This window comes from Miniopterus schreibersii, assembly GCF_964146895.1.
Source record: "Miniopterus schreibersii genome assembly, chromosome: 9".
NCBI classification, from domain to species: domain Eukaryota; kingdom Metazoa; phylum Chordata; class Mammalia; order Chiroptera; family Miniopteridae; genus Miniopterus; species Miniopterus schreibersii.
In genome coordinates this window covers 31,458,097-31,478,728 of record NC_138118.1, presented here as the reverse complement: position 1 = coordinate 31,478,728, position 20,632 = coordinate 31,458,097, and the positions used below count along the sequence as shown (strand labels likewise).

The window sequence follows — 20,632 nt, the reverse complement described above, 5'->3', positions numbered from 1 at the left end:
GTGTTCTTCCTAACCATTAAACATTGTATTTTTTAAAAATCTGAATGCAGGTGGGAGGGCTGCTTTGAGGCCAGTGAGCAGCAGCAGTGTGGCACTAATGGCTACGCTAGGCCTTGATAGCAGTGGCAGTGGCAACGGATATAGGGAGGACCGTGACTTTCTATTTCTGATGTGTTACTCTTACAATATCCATTGGTTCTGAAATTCCTATCCCTTTGCCCATTATCCATCCTTTCCTGTAAATATCTCAACATAATATTCTTTTTAAATGTTCTTCTCTGCTAGTAATCTGTAAGTCTCTACTGGCTGCTCTTGATAATAGATCCAATTCCTTCCCTCTTCATGTGTCTTGTGATTTTTAAAAATGCATTCTATATTACGCATAAAAGAACAGTGGAGAGTAAAGCATAATTTTGTGTCTGTTCAAAGTGCATGCCTTTCATTCTGTGGTGGTTAGGGTAAGGGACTTACCTTTCAGAATCCCTCACAAATTGAATTGAGCTGTTGCTGGACTGCAGCCTTAATTAGATCGAGTTCACCTTCATTTAGCCCAATCACTAACCTGTCATGCCTCATCTCCCAAGAAACTGAGCAATTTGATATTTTTTAAAAAATGTTTTACTTGAAATAAGAGCTCAATCTCATTTTCAGTTTGAATCCTAATTTGGTTCCAACTTGCAATTGTGATGTCCTAAAATGCATTAATTCTCTTTGCTTACTAGGCCCTCTTACATTGCTACTTTCTCAGTCAAATTCCAGGGAAAGGGGCAAAAGAATTGTTTGGTCAGGTACTTAACGCTCTTGCAGACCCATCTCACAATGTTTTCAAAAGTTTAGTTGATTTATTCTTTCTTGAATTTCCTGGTCTATGGCAGGTCCACTTCTAATCCAAGACTCAGTCAGGCATTTGCCCCAGGTTAAGTTGCAGCCTCTGCTTACTTACGAAGAACTCATCCTCTTCAGTATACATCCAGGAGACAAAATAAGAGTATAAGCTGAGGAGGCACAGAGGAACAAGCTGTACCTTCACAGTCTCACAAAAAATGCTTCTGGGGAAGATAGTCTGACCAATTCAGCACAACCCTAGAGACTGCTGGAAATAAGAGAGGGTCTCAAAAGTGGGGCTGATATTAGTGCAGTTAATAATTGAAGGTCAATATAACGACCTTCAATAATTCCCCTCTCACCTATGCTTCTGTGCTTGGAGACAGGTATTTACCCCCTTGAAAAAACAGTCAAAACAGTTCTCTAAAAGGCATGTAGGTATTTATACCCAAGAGTAAAACCTTCCCTTACCTGGAATGTGGGGTTCCCACAACATAAAGTCTGGCTCAAAGCTGAGTCTGAGATCCAATTTCTTAGCCATAGCTCAGTAACTTCTGTAAAGTTACTGAGTTGACTCAGTCTCCTCATTCTTAAAATAAAAGTATGTCTATCAGTAAAAGGTATTTGTGAGGTTTAATGAAATCATGTATGGGAAGTGTTTAACACAGTGCCTAGAATACAGTAAACATTCAATAGATAATAGCCACTGTCATTTTTTATTGTTATTGATGAAATAGTTGTTTTATATGAAAAGAAAGGAATTCAAAGGTAAGGTATTAGAGAGAAAGAGGAACATCTTTTCTAACTAGGTAGGAAACAGGTGAGAAGGGGTATCAATGCATATGTGTGGATTATAAATTAAAATCCTCATCCCAGTTTCCTTATCAATACCTTGTTTTGTAGAACAAGGAATCAATATGTATAAGGACTCCAAAGAACCTAAAAATATCTATTATAAAATTGCATTAAAGTGGCATCCATCTGAAATTCCATATATATAAAAACTAAATTATTAGGAGAAAATTCACTGTGCTATTTGTATTACCAAGCCATAAAACAAAAGATTTTTAACTTTTTAAAAATTATTCCAGGAGAGTGACATAAGAGGAATGGCGGTGTGAGATATCCCCTTGGTCTCTCCCCTTCAAGTTTCAACAATTTGAACAGCTACAATTTAACAAAGAAGTCCCTCTTCAATGCACAAACACTGAAACATCTAAAGGTGGGCAAGTGGAGCAAACCAGGAGGTGAGAAGGGAGAAGAGTCATGGACACAGCCCTACAGCCCAAAGCTCACTGTGGACTCAGCCTACAGAGGGGAGAAATCAGGTTGTGCCTGGCACTCCCTTCAGCAAGAAGGAGCAGAGATCCAATGAGCATTCCTGCAAAAGTGGGCGTTACTAGCTGCAGCTGAGCCCAGGGACCTGGGCATGGATGCAGCACAAAAGTACAACCATAGTTGTCTGGCAATCGACATTCCAGACAGAGAAACAAAGCCACAGAGCCTGGCCGCTTCCCCTTAAACTCCTAACTCTTGAATCCCCTCACCCATCATGTCAGGTTGCAGAGTACATTATCTGCAGAGCTAAGAACTGGTGCTACAAAAACACATTTTTCCTAAGTGAAGGGTGCGCTCTGCATCTAACCCCAGGATCAGGTTGAGGCACAAGGGGTATGGTGTAGAGGTCCACCGGTCTCCAATCCTGGGAGGCAAAGAAACAAAGGAGGTTCTCACAGCTTACCCACTCCAACACATCTGTGGCTGCATTGCTGGTGGACCTGACTGCAGAAAACAACACTGAGATTTCCCGGATTTGGTGCCCCATCGCCTACCATGTTCCCCTGTAGGGTTGGTCCCCTGAAATAGTGCCACCAGATCAAAAGGGGCGTGGCAGTTATAAGAGGGAAGTTTATATCATTACAAACCATCCTCAAGAAAAAAGAAAAATCTCAAGTAAACAACTTAACATTACAGCTTAAAAGACTCAAAAGAGGAGGAAAAAGAGCAGACCAAAGTCAGCAAAAAAAAAAAAAAAAGAAATAAAAATTAGAGATGAATTGAATGAAATTAAGAACAAAAAGACTATACAAAAAATTAATACAACAAAGAGCCAGTCCTTTGAAAAGATTAACAAAAGACAAAACCCTGGCTAGACTCAGTAAGGATAAAAGGCCAAAGACTCAAACAAAATAATAAATGAAAAAGATGTTACCATAGACATCACAAAAACACAAAGGATCATACTAGAATACTATGAAAGACTATATGCCACCAAATTCAATTACCTAGAAGAAACAGATAAGTTCCTAGAAATATATAACCTTCCTAGACTGAATGACAAAGAACTGGAAAATCTAAATATATCAATTACCAGTGAGACAATTTAAACAATCATCAAAAACTTTCCAAAAAGTAAAAGTCCAGGATCAGATGGCTTCACCAGTGAAGTCTAACAAAAATTCAAAGAAGATTTGATACCTATTCTTATCAAACTCTTCCAAAAAAATTGAAGAACAGGCAATACTTCCTAACACATTTGATGAGGCCAACATAACACTGACACCAAAACCTGGCAAAGATAACACAAAAAAAGAAAACTACAGACCAATATGTCTGATGAATACAGATATAAAATCCTAAACAAAATACTAGCAAATTGAATACTTAAAAATAAAGTCACAATCAAGAGGGTTAATTACAGAAGCACAAAGGTGGTTCAACATACACAAATTGATTGATATAATACACCACATCAACAAAACAAAAAATAAAAATATTTTATCAATAGATGCAGAAAAAGCTTTTAATAAGATACATCTGTTTATGATAAAAACACTAAATAAAATAGGTATAGTAGAAAAGTACCTCAACATAATAAAGGCTATATATGACAAACCCTCAGCTAATATCATACTCATTGATGAAAAACTTAAAGTTTTTCCTCTAAGATCAGGAACAAGACAAGAATGTCCCCTCACCACTCTAACTCAAGATAGAACTGGAAGTTCTAGCCAGAGCAGTCAGGCAAGAGAAAGAAATAAAACACACCAAGCCCTACTCAGTGTTGCTCAGTGGTTAGAGCGTCAGCCCGGGCACTGAAAGGTACCAGGTTTGATTCCTGGTAAAGGGCACATACCTGAATTGCAGGTTTGAGCCCTGGCCCCACTTGGGGTGTGTGCAGGAGGTAACCAATCGATGTTTCTCTCTCACATGGATCTTTCTCTCCACCCCCTCCCTAAGCCCCTTCCACTCCCTCTCAAGTACAATAGGAGGGCCCACATAATGTGCAAAAGAGACAGTCTTAGAGCACGCAGCTCAGGTCATCAGGGAGACTGCGCCACTGGGTCCCACCGGTCACCTATTATATAAGACTGGGAGTCATAGCAGATCTACCTACTACATAACACAAACAGGCAGCCAAAATGGAGAGACAAAGAAACAGGATCCAAATGAAGGAACAATAGAATTCTCCGAGAGAAGAGCTAAATGAAATGGAGGTAAGCAACTTATCAGATATAGATTTCAGAGTAACAATGATAAGGATGCTCAACAGCATGAAAAAGGACATAGAAACCATAAAAATGTACCAGTAAGAAATGAAGAATGCCATATCTGAAATAAAGAATACACTGGGAGGAATAAACAGTAGGCTAGATGAAGCAGAGGATCAAATCAGTAACTAAAAAGGCAAGGTAGGAAAAAAAGCAACCAATCAGAGCAGTGAAAAGAAAAAGGAATTAAAAAAGAATGAGGATAGTTTAAGGACCTTTGGGACACTGAAGAGTAACAACATCTGTGTCATAGGAGTATCAGAAGGAGAAGACAGCAAAGGATCGAGAACCTATTTGAATAACAACTGAAAACTCCCATAACCTGGTGAAAAAAGAGGCATACGAGTCCAGGAAACACAGAGTCTGAAACAAGATGAACCCAAAGACACCCACAGCAAGGCACATCATAATTAAAAGGCCAAAAGTAAAAGACAAGGAGAGAATTTCAAAAGCCACAAGAGAACGTCTGTTGTTTACAAGGGAGCTCTCATAAGACTGTCAGCTGATTTCTCAAGAGAAACATTTCAGGCCAGAAGGGATTAGCATAAACTATTAAAAGTGATGAAAAGCAAGAACCTACAACCAAGGTTACTTTTCTCAGCTATTTTATCATTTAAAATTGAAGGAGAAATGAAAGAAGAAGAAGAAAGAGGAAGAAGGAAGAAAGAAGGAAGAAAAAGGAAGGAGGAGGAGGAGGCGAGGAAGAAAAAGGAGGAGGAGGAGAAAGGAGGAGGAGTAGGAAGAGGAACAACAACAACAAAACCCAACATTAGAAAATAAAATCACAATAAATATGTACCTCTCAATACTCACTTTAAATGTAAATGGCTTAAAGGCTCCAACCAAAAGACACAAGGCAGCTCAATAGATAAGAAAACAAGACCTATGTATATACTGTCTTCAAGAGGCCCACCTCAGAATGAAAGATACACACAGACTAAAGGTAAAGGAATAGAAAAAGATATTTCATGCAAGAGGAAAAGAAATAAAAGCTGGAGTACCAATTCTTATATCTGACAAAATACACTTTAAAACCAAGGCTATAGTAAGAGACAAAGGACAATACATAATAAACAGAGCAATCCAACAAAAGAATATAACCCTTGTAAACATTTATGCACCCAACACAGGAGCACCTAAATATGTAAATCAAATCTTGATGGATATAAAGGGAGAGATTGACAATAATACAGTTATAGTAGGGAATTTTAACACCCTATTGACTTCAATGGATAGACCTTCCAGACAGAAAATCAACAAGAGGACAGCGGCCTTAAATGACACACTAAGTCGAATGGATTTAATCAATATCTTTACCCCAAAGCAGCAGAATATACATTATTTTCAAGTGCTCATGGAACGTTTTCTAGAATAGAGCACATTAGGACACAAAACAATTCTCAATAAATTTAATAAGACTGAAATCATATCAAGCATCTTCTCTGGCCATATTGCTATGAAACTTGAAATCAATCACAAGAAGAAAACTGAAAAGAAGACAAAAACATGGACACTAAATAACATGTTACTAAACCAAGAATGAGCTGACAATGAGATCAAGACAAAAATCAAAAGGTATCTTGAAACAAATGAAAATGTGAACACAACAAACCCAAATCTGTGAGACACAGGGAAAGCAATCCTCAGAGGGAAATTTATAGCATTACAGGCCTATTTCAAGAAACAAGAAAAGCTCAAATCAACAATCTAACTTTACATTTAACGGAACTTGAAAAAGAACAACAAACAAAGCCAGAGTGTGTAGAAGAAAGGAAATAATAAAGACTAGAGCAGAAATAAATGAAATAAGTGTCTTAAAAAAACAATACAAAATATCAATGAAACCCAGAACTGGTTCTTTGAAAAGATAAACAAGATGGACAAACCTTTATCCAGGTTCATCAAGAAAAAAAGAGAGAGACCCAAGTAAATAAAATCAGAAAAGAGGAGAAGTAACAACTGACACCAAAGAAATACAAAAGACTATATGCCAATAAATTGTACAATCTGGATGAAATGGATAAATTACTAGAAACATACAATCTTCCAAAACTAAATCAGGAAGAATCAGAGAATCTGAATAGACAGATCACAATTAGTGAAATTGAAGCAGTTAATAATAATAATAAAAAACCCTCCCAACAAACAAAAGTTCTGGACCAGATGGCTTCACAGGTGAAAGTTACCAAATAGTCAAAGAAAAACTAACACTTATCCTTCTCAAACTATTCCAAAAATTCAAGAGTAGGACAGACACCCAAACTCGTTTTACAAGGCCAGCATTTTCCTAAATTCAAAAATCAGAGAGAAAGACAGCAAACAGACAATAGTGTGGAGAAGAACAGGGTGGGGTGTGGTGGTGGAGGGGATCAATGTGAGGAAAAAGGGGGACACCTGTAATACTTTCAACAATAATAAAAAATAATTAAATAATAATTAAAAAAAAGAAAATTATAGGCCAATATCCCTTACAAACATAGTTGCTAAAATCCTCTACAAAATATTAACAAACTGAATCCACCAATACATTAAAAAGAACATAAACCATGATCAAGTAGGATTTATTCCAGGATGCAAGGTTGGTATAATATCCACAAAATAAACATGATACACAACATAAAATAATGAAGGATAAAAACCACATGATTATATCAATAGATGCAATTGAGCACCAATTTATGATAAAAACTCTCAGCAAAGTGGAGAGGGAGCTATGTAATAAAGCCCATATATGACAAACACACAGTCAATATCATACTCAATGGGCAAAACCTACAAGCATTCCCCTTAAGATTGGCAACAAGACAAGGATGTCCACTTTCACCACTCTTACTCAACATAGTACTGGAAATCCTAGCCACAGCAATCAGACAAGAAGAAAAAATAAAAGGCATCCATATTGGAAAGGAAGAAGTAAAATTGTCATTATTTGCTGACATGATACTGTATATAGAGAATGCTAAAGATTCAAACCAAAAAGCTACTAGAACTAATCAATGGATTCAGTAAAGTAGCAGGCTACAAAATAAATATCAAGAAATCACTTGTATTATCACCAATAATAAACTAGCACAAAGGGGAACTGAAAAAAACTACCCCATTCTACAATTGCTTTAAAAAGAATAAAATACATAGGAATAAATTTAATCAAGGATGTAAAAAACCTATACTTGGTAAATTATAAGATAATGAAGAAAGAAATTGAAGAAGATACAAATAAGTTGACAAATATACAATGTTCATGTACAGGGAAGAAATAACATCATTAAAATGTCTATACTACCCAAAGCAATCTATTGATTCAACACAATTCCTATCAATGGTGTATTGTACAGAACTAGAACAAATATTCCAAAAATGTATATGGAATCACAAAACACCGCAAACAGCAAGAGCAATATTGAGAAAGACTAACAAAGTTGGAGGAATCAGGCCACCTGATATCAAATTACACTACAAGGCTATGGTATTCAAAACAGCATGGTACTAGCATAAAAACAGACCTATATAGATCAATGGAATAGAAAAGAGAGTTCAGAAATAAACCTACACTTTTATAGTCAATTAATATTTGACAAAGGAGGCTAAAACATACAATGGGAGAAAGATAGTCTATTCAATAAATGGTGTTGAGAAAACTGGACATATACATGCCAAAAAATGAAACTAGACCACCTTCTTATACCACACACAAGAATAAACTCAAAATAGATGAAAGACTTAAGTGTTAGACTCAAAACCATAAAAATCTTAGAAGAAAACAGGCAGTAAAATCTTAGACATTTCTCATAGCAATATTTTTTCTGATATATCTCCTCAGACAAGGGAAACAAAAGAAAAAATAAATGGGACTACATCTAAACTAAGAGTTTTTGAGCAGCAAAGGAAACTATCAACAAAATGAAAATATAACCCACTGAATGGGAGAATAAATTCACCAATGATATATTTGATAAGGGGTTAATAACCAAAATTTATAAATCACTTATAAAACTCAACACCAAAAGAACAAACAATCCTATTAAAAAATGGGCAAATGACCTGAACAGACACTTCTCCAAAGAGGGAATACAGATGGCCAATAGACACGAAAAAATGCTCAGTGTTACCAATCATCAGAGAAATGAATTAAAATCACAAAGAGATATCACCTCACAGATGAGAAAATGGCTATCATTAATAAATTCACAAATGACAAGTGTTGGCAAGGATGTGGAGAAAAATGAACCCTTGTGCACTGTTGGTGGGAATGCAGAATGGTGCAGCCACTATGGAAAGCAGTATGGAGTTTCTTCAAAAAATTAAAAATGGGCCCTAGCAGTTTTGGCTCAGTGGTTACAGTGTTGGTCAGTGAACTGAAGAGTCCTGGGTTCAATTCAAGGGCACATAACTTGGTTGTAGGCTGAAAACCTGCCCCAGTTGGGGTGCATGCAGGAGGCAACCAATTGATTTGTCTCTCTCATATCAATCTTTCTCTCTCTCTCTCTCCCCACCCCCCCTTCCACTCTCTCTGAAAAGCAATGGGAAAAAAATCCTTGGGTGAAGATTAAAAATAAAAATTAAATTAAAAATGGAATTGTCTTTGACCCAGTGATCCCAGTTCTGGGAATGTATCTTAAGAATCTCAAACTAATCTGAAAGAATATATGCACCCCTATGTTCACAGCAGCATTTTTTACAATAGCTACTATTCGGAAGCAGCCCAAGTACCCATGAGTGGATCAGTAGGTAAAAATGCTATGGTACATTTACACAATGGAATACTACTCAGCTGTAAAAAAGAAAAATTTCCCCTTTGCAACAGTATGAATAGACCTGGAGGACATTACGCTAGGTGAAATAAGCCAGTCAGAGAAAGACAAGTACGGTATGATTTCACTAATATATGGACTTTAATGAACAAACTGAACTAACATGCAAAATAGAGACAGACTCATAGATAGATAGCAGGATGACAGTTCTCATGGTGGAGGGATGTGTTAGGAGGGTGGAGGGACTAAGCAAAAAAGGAAAAAGAATGAGGAAGAACTCATGGACATGGACAACAGTGTGGTGATCATGGGAGGGGAGGGATGTGAATGGAAGTGGAAGAGGGTTTAAGGGAGGATAAACAGTGATGGAAAAAAATATAAAGCATAACTTAAAAAAAAGAAAGAAAATATAAAATACTGCCATTTACAACAACGTGGATGGACCTTGAGAATATCATGCTAAGTGAAATAAGTCAGTCAAAAAAGCTAAGAACCATATGACTTCACTCATATGTGGGATATAAAACTGAAACTCGCCCTGGCCAGTGTGGCTCAGTTGGTTGAGCATCGTCCCATGCACCAAGAGGTTCCAGTTCAATTCCCAGTCAGGGAACATGCCTGGGTTGCAGGCTGCATCCCCAGTGCGGGGTGTGCAGGAGGCAAGCAGATTGATGCTTCTCTCATTGATGTTTTTCCCTCTCCCTTCCTCTCTCTAAAAAGCAAAAAAACATATTAAACAAACAAACAACAAAAAAACTGAAACTCATAGACACAGGCAATAGTATGGTAGTTACCAGAAGGAAGGGGGAGAAGAGGAGTAAAGGGTAAAGGGGACCAAATATATGGTGACAGATATTTGACTGTGGGTAGTTGGCAAACAATGCAAATCATGTATCACAGAAATGTACACTTGAAACCTATATAATCTTATTAAGCAATGTAACCTCAATAAGTTTAATTAAAACTCATACAACTCAACACCAAAAAAAAACAAACAATCCATTAAAAAAAAAAAAAGGCAGAACACATGAATAAACATTTCTCCAAAGAGGATATAAAGATGTCCAATAGACATATAAAAAGATGCACAATATCACTAATCATCAGAGAAATACAAATTAAAGCCACAATGAGATATCACCTCACAGCTGTTAGAATGGTTATCATCAATAAATCCACAAATGACAAGTGTTGACAAAGATGTAAAGAAAAGACCACCCTGGTGCATTGTTGGTGAGAATGCGTATTGGTGCAGCCACTATGAAAAATAGTATAGAATTTTCTCCAAATTTAAAAATGGAACTGCCTTGTGACCCAGTGTTTCCACTTTTGGGTATATATCTGAAGAAATCCAAAATATAAATTCTAAAGAATATATACAACCCTATGATCATTGCAGCATTGTTTACAATAGCCAACCTATGGAAGCAACTCAAGTGCCCATCAATAAATGAGTGGCTTAAAAAAGCTGTGGTATATATATGCAATGAAATATTAGTCGGCCATAAAAAAGAATGAAATCTTACCATTTGCGACAGCATGGATGGACCTAGACGATATTAGGCTAAGTAAGTCAGGTAAAGCCAAGTACCATAAGATTTCGCTTACACGTGGAATCTAAAGAACAAAATTAAAAAAAAAAAAAAAGGAAACAGACTCATAGAAACACAGAGAACTGGTGGTTGACAGAGGGGAGAGGGTTGGAGGCACTGGGTGAAAGAGGTGAAGGGATTAGGAAGCACAAATTAGTAGTTACAAAATAGTCATGGAATATAAGTAAAGCATATGGAATATAGTCAATAATATTGTGATAACTATGTATGGTGCCAGTTGGGACACTGGAACTTTCAAGGGGAACACTATGTAAAGTATATGATTGTCTAACCATTAGGCTATACACCTGAAACCAATACAAAATAAAATTCAAAGAAAAACAAAAACTGGTAAAGAATATAAAGCAATAATATTCTGTATAGAGTGTGTCCAAAGAATCTCCAGTGTACTGGGGTGAGGAGGATAGAACAAATGACCCACTGCAAGGTTAAAATTGCTTTCTAGTTTTGTAGTTTACACGAAAAATTAATGCAAATCTAGCTCATCAATACACTGGTATTTTTTAACATAAAAATATTTGTACTTCACATGGAATAAATATTGCTGGTCTAAGATATGCCATGTTCCACACTTATCTCTAGTACACTGCCAAATATCTTTGATTTAGGATAGAACAATATTTTTAGATCTAGATCAAATAGCAACAACAAAAGTTTATTAAAATTATCACTTATTCTAATTATTTTAAGTTCCTACTTATAAAATATTGTGAGGTCATCACACATGATAAATGCCTGGTCAACTTGGTTTTTTAAATTAATAAAAATGGTTTATATATATACCATTAAAAAAAAAATCTAGTGCTTACAATGGAATATTATGCAGCTATAAAAAAGGATCTTTTACCATTTGAGACAGCATCGATGGACCTGGAGACTATTACGCTAAGTAAAATAAGCCAGTTAGAGAAAGACAAATATCACATGGTCTCACTTATATGTGGAATCTAAATAATAATATATACTGATGAACAAAATAGGTCCAGAGGTATGTATGCATGGAACAGAATAACAGATCTCAGTGGGGATGGGAAGGTGGGGGTGGAGGGAGGAAACAGGAAGAGATTAACCAAAGAACACATATGCATATATGCATAATCCAAGGACAAAGACAATAGCATGGGGAAGGCCTGGGGTAGGGCAGGAGTTGGGTGGATGGGGGTAAAAAGAGAGAAAATTAGAGATATCTGTAATACTGTCAACAATAAAATTTAAAAAATATATAGTGCTTAGAGTATGGTTTTCAATAACAAATCAGCTTTGGTCTAATAATAACAATATTTCCTAATAAACATAAATGTTAATTACTTTATCAACTAAGTAGTTGCTCAAAACAATTACTGCTTAAATTTCATTGTTTTATACTTTAGATATATGGAAGAGACTAAAAAATGAGATATTTGTAGTTCCCTAGCTTGTCCTAAACCTGCTTATGTTTATAGGGCAATTTTTTCTGATTTTACAATTTAAGTGTCACTATGCATAGCCAAATTCCTTCTTTGTTCACCAGACTTTTTTCTTTCAATTGCCATTTGTAATAAATCTCCAATCTGTCTATATGTTTCTAATGGATACCATCAATGAAAGATTCCATCTTAATCACATCAGTCATGAAGACAATGGACTCAACTCACAAATAGCCATTATTTTTAGTGACATCAGCTATGTTTTCATTCAAACCTGCCTGTTTTTCCTCCCTAATCTTCGCACTAGTTACTCTTGAACTAAAAATGTGAGATTTTTTTCCTTTTACTGACTCCTTAACAGTCGTTAGTAATTATTAACTTAATGAAGATCTTGAAATATACCTACTAAAAATAAAATTGTGAAGAAAATTTGGTAATTTACAATTAAGTTATTCCAATTTCTGCTTAGGATTCTAAACACTGGTCACTAAATCAAACATATTTTTAAATACCTCCTATTATGGGCAAGGCACTCTTCAGGGTACCAGAAACACCAAGATGTGCAGGCCTCTGCCCCAAAAGAGATGACAGTCTAGTAGTTTCCAATAGAGATGTTCAAATATACAGATGTAACTCCTTTGAACATTTTCTATTAAATACACCTAATCACATTAAAATTAAACCATTTTCTTCTGGCACACGTAATATTAACTATCACATCACCTGTGGAAAGGTAACATAGACCATTACTTTGAAAGAGACTATCTCTATATATGAAAGAATACATATAAAATGGCAGTACCCAAAACAGCAAATATATTTAAGCCACAATTTATAAACAAAATATGCAGTTGCACATAGATTCTAATAAATATTTTACTAAAAAAACCTACCCATTAATGCACTAAATATAAATGCATTTTATTTTTAAATTTATCTTTATTGTTGAAAGTATTACAGATGTCCCCTTTTTTCCCCATTGACCCCTTCCACCCCGCACCCACTCCCCATCCCAGGCATTCACCGTGCTATTGTCTGTGTCTATGGGTTACACATATATGCATATAAATTCTTTGGTTAATCTCTCCCGCCCATCTACCCATTTTAATTAACAATGCAATTTTTTAAAGCATAGAACTCATGAAAACACTGGTCTGAAAAAGGTCTTTTCTGTAGACTTTTGTATTTATTACAAAGAGTAAGAAACTATGCAAAGATAAATCTAAGTATTTCAGGAAGGAAAAGTTGAGCCAGAGTAAACTAAAACAAATAATAGCATAACTGGAAAGTATGGAAAGAAAGAACTTGGCTTCTTCGTTTATCACATAACAGTGTACATTTTTTAAAAAGATGTTTTTAGGGGGCAGTGCTTTTGTGGTTTTATCAAGGTATCATGTAACAAAACAAATTAAGTCATTACATTGAAAAATATCTCCATGTTACTTATTTCTTTATAGTGGAATGGAGTTTTGCCCTAAAATAATCCCTATCACTACTCCAAGTAACTCCCTCCTAAACACGATATATAAAATGAAAGCCATAATAAAATTAATCAGATTTTTTAATCTTTAGGTAAAAGTAACCAATTGACCCTTCCTATAATATTCATTCTTTATATAGTACTATCATTTTACTGTTTTAAAACTGGCAATTTTAATTTAGAATGCTATTTCCTAAGAGTCATTTATAGTTTTTGTTTGTTTGGGTAGGAGAATCCATCAAAGTGGATATTCCACAACTCTTGGTTAAAAGGCTCAAGTCACATTTTTAGCCCAGAACAGTTTTGATTGTACTTTCATAGAAAATAGGTCAAAACATTAGTTTTGTGGCTGTAAAAATATCTGCTATCTTTTGAATATGATTTTTAGTACTATCTTAATACTTTATAAAGAATGCAGAATATACCTTTAAATTTGACTTTCTCAGAGTAAAGAGATACGCTTTAAAGCTAATTTGTTCAATATTGGCTCCGAAACTTTAAAGGGACTTTACTTAGCATTAATTTGTTTTTTTGTAGATATAAGTTCATACTTTTATCTGCTTTTCTGCTATGCTATTTCTGAAAAGTAAGAAAACATGATACTACTGCATTTGGATGATGTTGACCTAGATACTTTACCAAGAAATTTTCAAATCAGCCTGCTATCAACCATGAACTCTAATGCAAAGGCATTTCTGGACTATCACTTGCAGTATATTAAAGTACTCAATAACTGTTATTTGCACATTACATAAAACATTTTTAACAAAATTTTATTCAAAGAATTAGGAATATCATATTCAAAACAGAAATAATCAAACTATAACAATACTGCATAGATAGTGGTATACAAGTTCCTTGATGCTAAGTGACTTCTTCCTACCTAAAACTTGTGTTTTCAAGTCACCAGGTAAAAAATGGTGGAGACATCGCCGTAGCCGGTTTACTCAGTGGTTAGAACATCAGCCCTCAGACTGAAGGATGTCAGGTTCGATTCCAGTCAAGGGCGTGTACCTCAGCTGCAGGCTCAATCCCTGGCCCCAGTCGGAGCACGTGCAGGGGCCACCAATTGATGTGTCTTTCTCACATCAATGTTCCCCCCGCCCCCCTCCACTGTCTCTAAAAAGCAATGGAAAGGTGAAGGCATTATTTCCTCTCTCTGAGGCTGGAAAAATGGCTCTGAAGGTAAGAAGTGACACCATTTAAACACCAGAAATTAGTTTATCCCCCAATTTAATTATATTCCCTTCTTGTTATTTCCCAGAGGTAAAAATTTAGAATGTAAAGATTACTAGAAAGGAGGTAAATTACCTCTTAGAAGATATCCTGATCAGTGCTTGCTTTAATGAGACAAAACATGAATTAAGTTTTAAAAATTATAATTTCACCATTATGCTTAAGTAAAATTGTTAATGTGAATACATTTTTACACAATATGTTACATGTATACAGGAAAAAAGGACCTGCTTCCAATCCTTTCACATTCAGTAAAAAATAAAAAATGATATCACTAATGGAGATTTGAAAAATAATTTTCATGATTGAACTTTAGAACTTTTATATAGAGATCAAAATAATTCCTGAATACTGAAAATAGCCTAAATCAATAAGAAATTGCTAAATTTATAAGATTACTTTTTGAAAAGGAAGACAATATATTTGGAAGGAATTTGTAGCTGAAAACATTGTTTATTAAAAAAAACATGGTTATCCTGACAAAGACTCTTAAAATTGCCAGTACTTTCATAGGCCCCCAACAATTCATGAAGGAGCAACTTTTAGGCTCTAGCCTTTTATAGTTACCTACATAAAAAATGTTTTGATCTGAACAGTGATTTGTGCTAGGTCACAACCAAGACATTTGAATGTGATGGACTGTAAGCAAATTTTGCATGCATTTCAGTTAGACTTCTTTTTTTGCCTAAGAAAGTTTGTAATTTTTCAAATGGTCTTGGACACAAACCTACTGTTCACAAAAATAATCTTCTGTATGCAAATCTGAAGTTTTATTATAATAGTAAACATCCTCTGGTCTATGCCTAGAAAATAAGGCATAAGTAATTTCACTGCATAGACAAGTGTTTTCTTTCTAATGCAAACATTTATCAAAGTGCAGTTATTTTTAACATCTCTTATGCACTTACAAGTTAGAATTTCTGAATCTCTATATACTTTTAGTACAAAAGAATGGTTATTCCCAACTACTTACATACCATAATTACTTGAGAAAAGACAAAGTGAGAGCAGCTACAGGAATAACAGGATATTTTTCACAAATAAGAATATAATGTACAAAAAATGACAAATTAGTTATAACTGGTAGTATGAACTCTTAATAATATTCTATTTTGGTTTCCAAATTAAGATTTGACAAGCTTGAAGCCTTGTCCTGTGTCCAGCACAGTAGGAAGAAACCAACTCATTTTTAATCTTTTTAAGCACCTAAAACAACTTTGGCAGATCCAAAAAAGGTTCAGACCACACAACCAATTTGCCAGATGTACTAGTGGATATGTAATACGAGGAAAGTGTAACATCCAGTGCTTGGCCACATCACTTCCAGTTGGCAAATGCAGAGTGTAGTCACTCCACTGTTTCGAGACACCATATACTGCTTTCACTGTGCGTCCCTTTTCAGTCCAGCAGATGTTATTATTGGAGTTGCAGTTATATTCTACCCAGTCTTTTGTAAAGTCACCAAGCTGCGGTGGGTCAGCTTCTTCAATATCTATTGTCTTCATCATCTCTGCTCCTTGCACTGCAATATACTGGTCACTGATTTTTCTTACTTCTTTCACCCAAGGGGTTGAATTCTCGCTGTCTAATACAATAATAAGTCGGGAACAGAAAGAACCATTCTTTTCTCTCCACCATTCTAAAAGCGTGTCAAGGCGTAGTATATCTCCACCTATAAATGAAAGAAAATTCAATAAATAATTTCTGAAGCCTCTCAATAAGATTACCCCTTTGCCTTAAGTGTATTTTTAAAAAATTCTTGGAATTAAGTATGTGAGTGGAAAAATAGAGCCTTCTTTCAAAGTATCTTTTCAGAAGACTTAAAAAACACACATCTCAACTTCAGGTAAAAAGAACAAGTAAAAACAATCATCCTTGTTATTCACACAAAAAGTAGAATATGCTATAATAAATTTAAAAAATTGTTTTATAAAGTTAAATTTGGTGAAAAAAGTAAATTATAGAGGAAAGCTTATATTCTACATCAAAAACAGCAAATATGGCTCATGGTCCAAATCTAGCCCATTACCTGTTTTGGTACAGACTGTGAGCTGAGAATTGATTTTACATTTTTACATGAAAATTTACATTTCCTATAACTGTTTCTATAAATAACACTCATTTTACATTTTGTCTATGGCTGCTTTTCTCCCTCCCCTCCCCTCCCCTCCCCTCCCCTCCCCTCCCCTCCCCTCCCCTCCCCTCCCCTCCCCTCCCCTCCCCTCCCCTCCCCTCCCCTCCCCTCCCCTCCCCTCTCTTCTTTTTTAATCCTTACTTGAGGATATTTTCAACTACAGCAGCAGAGCTGAGTAGTTTCAACAACAGGGATCTTATGGCCTATAAAGCTAAAAACAGCTGGCCCTTTACAAAAAAACTTTGCCAAACCTGTTGTACACCACTGATAAAATAATGTTACCTATCCTCCTATGTAGGTAGCTACTAGATGAAAAAGATACTCTTCCTCCCCGTACCAAGAATGAGTTTAGAATGAATTTATTTTAAATCAGTTTTATATATGAAAAACAACAAATGATTTATAAAAAAGTTTACTCAGAAAGTTCTAAAGTAAATAAATTTGACCTAGAAACCTGTCTTATAGCTAACAGGCTTTCCATCTGGTTCACTGTGGATACTTTCTTTTGCATTAACTTTGATTTTTAAATATGTTACATAAAATATTATTTTGATTATTTGATTTTTGGCATCCTTTTAAATATCCTGGCCAAAACAACTGCCATCCTCACCTCACCCTAGTCCTTGCTCTGTCTCAATGGTACACTGATACAATCACCCTAATTCTAGATATTTATCCTAACGAAAGAGCAGATATTGGGGGGAAAAATTACATATAAAGACTTTCTTCCTTCTGCTATCTAAAATAGTGTAAAATCTGAAACAACCAGAGGGATGGAAATAAATTATGGTAAAACCTAATGAGAGAACTTTACAGTAAAATAATATTTATGAAGAAATTTTAATGACAAGAAAATTACCTATGAAATTAGGATAAAAAGTATGACACAGAAGTATAACTACAAAAATAACAGCAGTGGTTATTGCTGGGTGTTTGGTTTTCAGGTGGTTTTGCTATTTTTAAAATATTTTCCAATTTTTTTTTTACATTGAGTATGTCACTTTTGTAATTAGAAAAATGTTTTAATATGCTACAATTTACTAGCACAAGATCTAAAATCTAACTTCAGAATATATATTTCTACCAAGAGCAAGTATCCTCCTTGCTAAACTATCAAAATGACAACACCAGCCCTAGCCAGGTAGCTCAGTTGGTTAGAGCATCGTCCTGCTATGCCAAGGTTGAGGGTTTGATTCCTTGGTCAGGGCACATACAAGAATCAACCAGTGAATGCATAAATAAGCGGAACAACAAATTGAAGTTTCTCTCTTTCTCTCCCTTCCTCTTTAAAATCAAGAAATTAAAAAAAAATTTTTTTAAATTACACCACCAGAGAAGAACCCTTTATAATTTGTATTATATTAGTAATATGACCTCTGAAGCCAGGGTTTATCACATTCTTTATGAATAATTAATTTTCTTTTATTCTTTAGCTCTGACAATGAAAAACTTGTTTCATGAATTGGTTTTACACATGCATATTATCTCAGAGGCACTATTTCAATTACATGATCTCAACATATTACTGTTTGTTGCTTCATAGATACTTCTTGAAGACATCATTTCAAAAACGGTGAAATGTTAACTTTTCATTATTGGCAATTCTATTAAATTTCTCTAGAGATCAGAGGATGACATAGATAACAGGAGCTGTTATACAAATTCCATCTGCCATAAAACATCACTATCTAACTTGCCTTCTACAACTCATTTCAATAAATATTCTTCAGCACATTCTACACTGTCTCTTATATACACGCTCCTTAAATAGCAATAAGCGCCTTAGCTGATTTGGCTCAGTGGTTAGAACGACGGCCCTTGGACTGAAGGGTGCCGGGTTCAATCCTGACCAAGGACACGTATCTCGGTTGCAGGCTTGACTGCTGGCCCCGGTAGGGGTGTGTTCCGGAGGCAACCAATCAATGTGTCTCTCGCATATCAAATTTTTTTTTTTCTCTCTCTCTCCCCCCCATTCCATACACTCTGAAAAAGCAATAGAAAAAATATCCTTGGGTGAGGATTAAAAATTAAAAAATCAATGAGAGACTTAAAGCAGCATTAAAACCTTTTAAACTATTTCTCTTCTCTTGTTTTATTTTGCTCTGATTTCTCCTATGAATTGGAGAAAATTCATTTGGCTTTTGGCCCAGATATAGACTACTTATTTTTATCTTAGATGGCAGCCATCTCATGCAGTTCAAGTAATTAAGATTGCATTGTTTTGCCCGGCGGGGCGTGGCTCAGCGGTTGAGCATTGCCCTAGGAGCCAGGTGATAGGGGTTCGATTCCCGGTCAGGGCACATGCCCGGGTTGTGGCATCGATCAATGACTCTCTCATCATTGATGTTTCTATCTCTCTCTCTCTCTCCTTTCCTCTCCCTGAAATCAATAAAGATTAAAAAAAAAAAAAAAAGATTGCATTGTTTTAAATTTTATTTTACTGTTGAGTATTACAGATGTCCCCTATTCCCCCCCTTACCCCCTTCAACCCATCTCCCACCCCACCCCAGGCCCCTAGCTGTCCACAGTCATTTTAAAAGCTTTGTCTTTGATAAAGTACTTTATAGTTTATCTACATGTTTTTCATTTACAAGGTGGGGTAAAAGTAGGTTATAGTTGTTCCTATGGGAAATAATACAGTAACTAATAGGTAATAATATAAGAATAAACTCTGTGTTTCACGTATTCACAACTGCAAACCTACTTTTTGCCCCACCCTATATTTCTACCCTCAAGCCAAGAGGCAAAATATATCAGGTTCTGTATTATGAAACCGTATAAATGTAAAACAACTACATACCCTAAGAAGTACTATGAATAAAGGTATGGGGTAAAGGGCAAATCTAGATTCTCTTTCTCACAGTGATATTTAGTTCTGGATCTGCTCTTAACTGCTAACTTAAGTAAAGTCCAGTTACGATGTTTCCTGTTTTAAAGGTTTTTAGAAAGGTTAACTATTAAAACATTCTCATTGCTTAGAGCTTCTTGTCACTTGGTTTAGAATGGATTAAAACATCTTCAGAGCAGGGGTATTCAATACTATTTCTGAGGTAGAATCAGCCTTTGAGGGCTGTGGCTGGACAAGCTAGGGCAGGAATGGTCTGAAAAGAGGGCTCAGCCTCCGGGCCTGGTTCAACCTGGTTACCAGCAAGTGGGCCAGATGCCTCAGGCCGTAAGAGTATACAGCTGGTGAATCATGAGACAAAATCTAGCCCTCATGAGGAGGGCTGCTATGTCTCTCCGTTGTTTTTTTCCTTTTGAAAATAGAGTCTCAGACATAGAAAGTTAAACATATAGGAACAAATCTTGGCTAACAAGAGGAATTCCACAATGGTCAAGTTACTGGTGACGTACTTCAAAAAAAATAATGTTCCAGAATGTACCTGCTAGACATTTATTTACAATAAACCCCTACTTTAGCATTTTTAAGTCTTCACAAATGATTCCTGATACTGAATAAACGTTTAAATTTATATCTATCTATCTATCTATCTATCTATCTATCTATCTATCTATCATCTATCTATCTATCTATCTATCTATCTATCTATCTATCTATCTATCATCTATCTATCTATCATCTATCTATCTATCTATCATCATCTATCTATCATCATCTCTTAGAGTCTATTTACT

The 20,632-nt window shown here is 35.5% G+C and overlaps 1 protein-coding gene across 5 annotated transcripts in view; it reads right to left on the bottom strand.

Annotated features, from left to right (window-relative positions):
* Positions 1 to 14,383: 14,383 nt before the first annotated feature.
* Positions 14,384 to 20,632, bottom strand: part of TMEM168 (transmembrane protein 168) — a 49,900-nt gene continuing 43,651 nt past the window's right edge. For all 5 annotated transcript variants that reach the window (XM_081146530.1, XM_081146533.1, XM_081146531.1 and 2 more), the window contains one exon: positions 14,384 to 16,534. In XM_081146530.1, the coding sequence (XP_081002656.1) occupies positions 15,987 to 16,534 (548 nt within the window). In that variant the 3' untranslated portion in view covers positions 14,384 to 15,986. The remainder of the gene's footprint in view (positions 16,535 to 20,632) is intronic.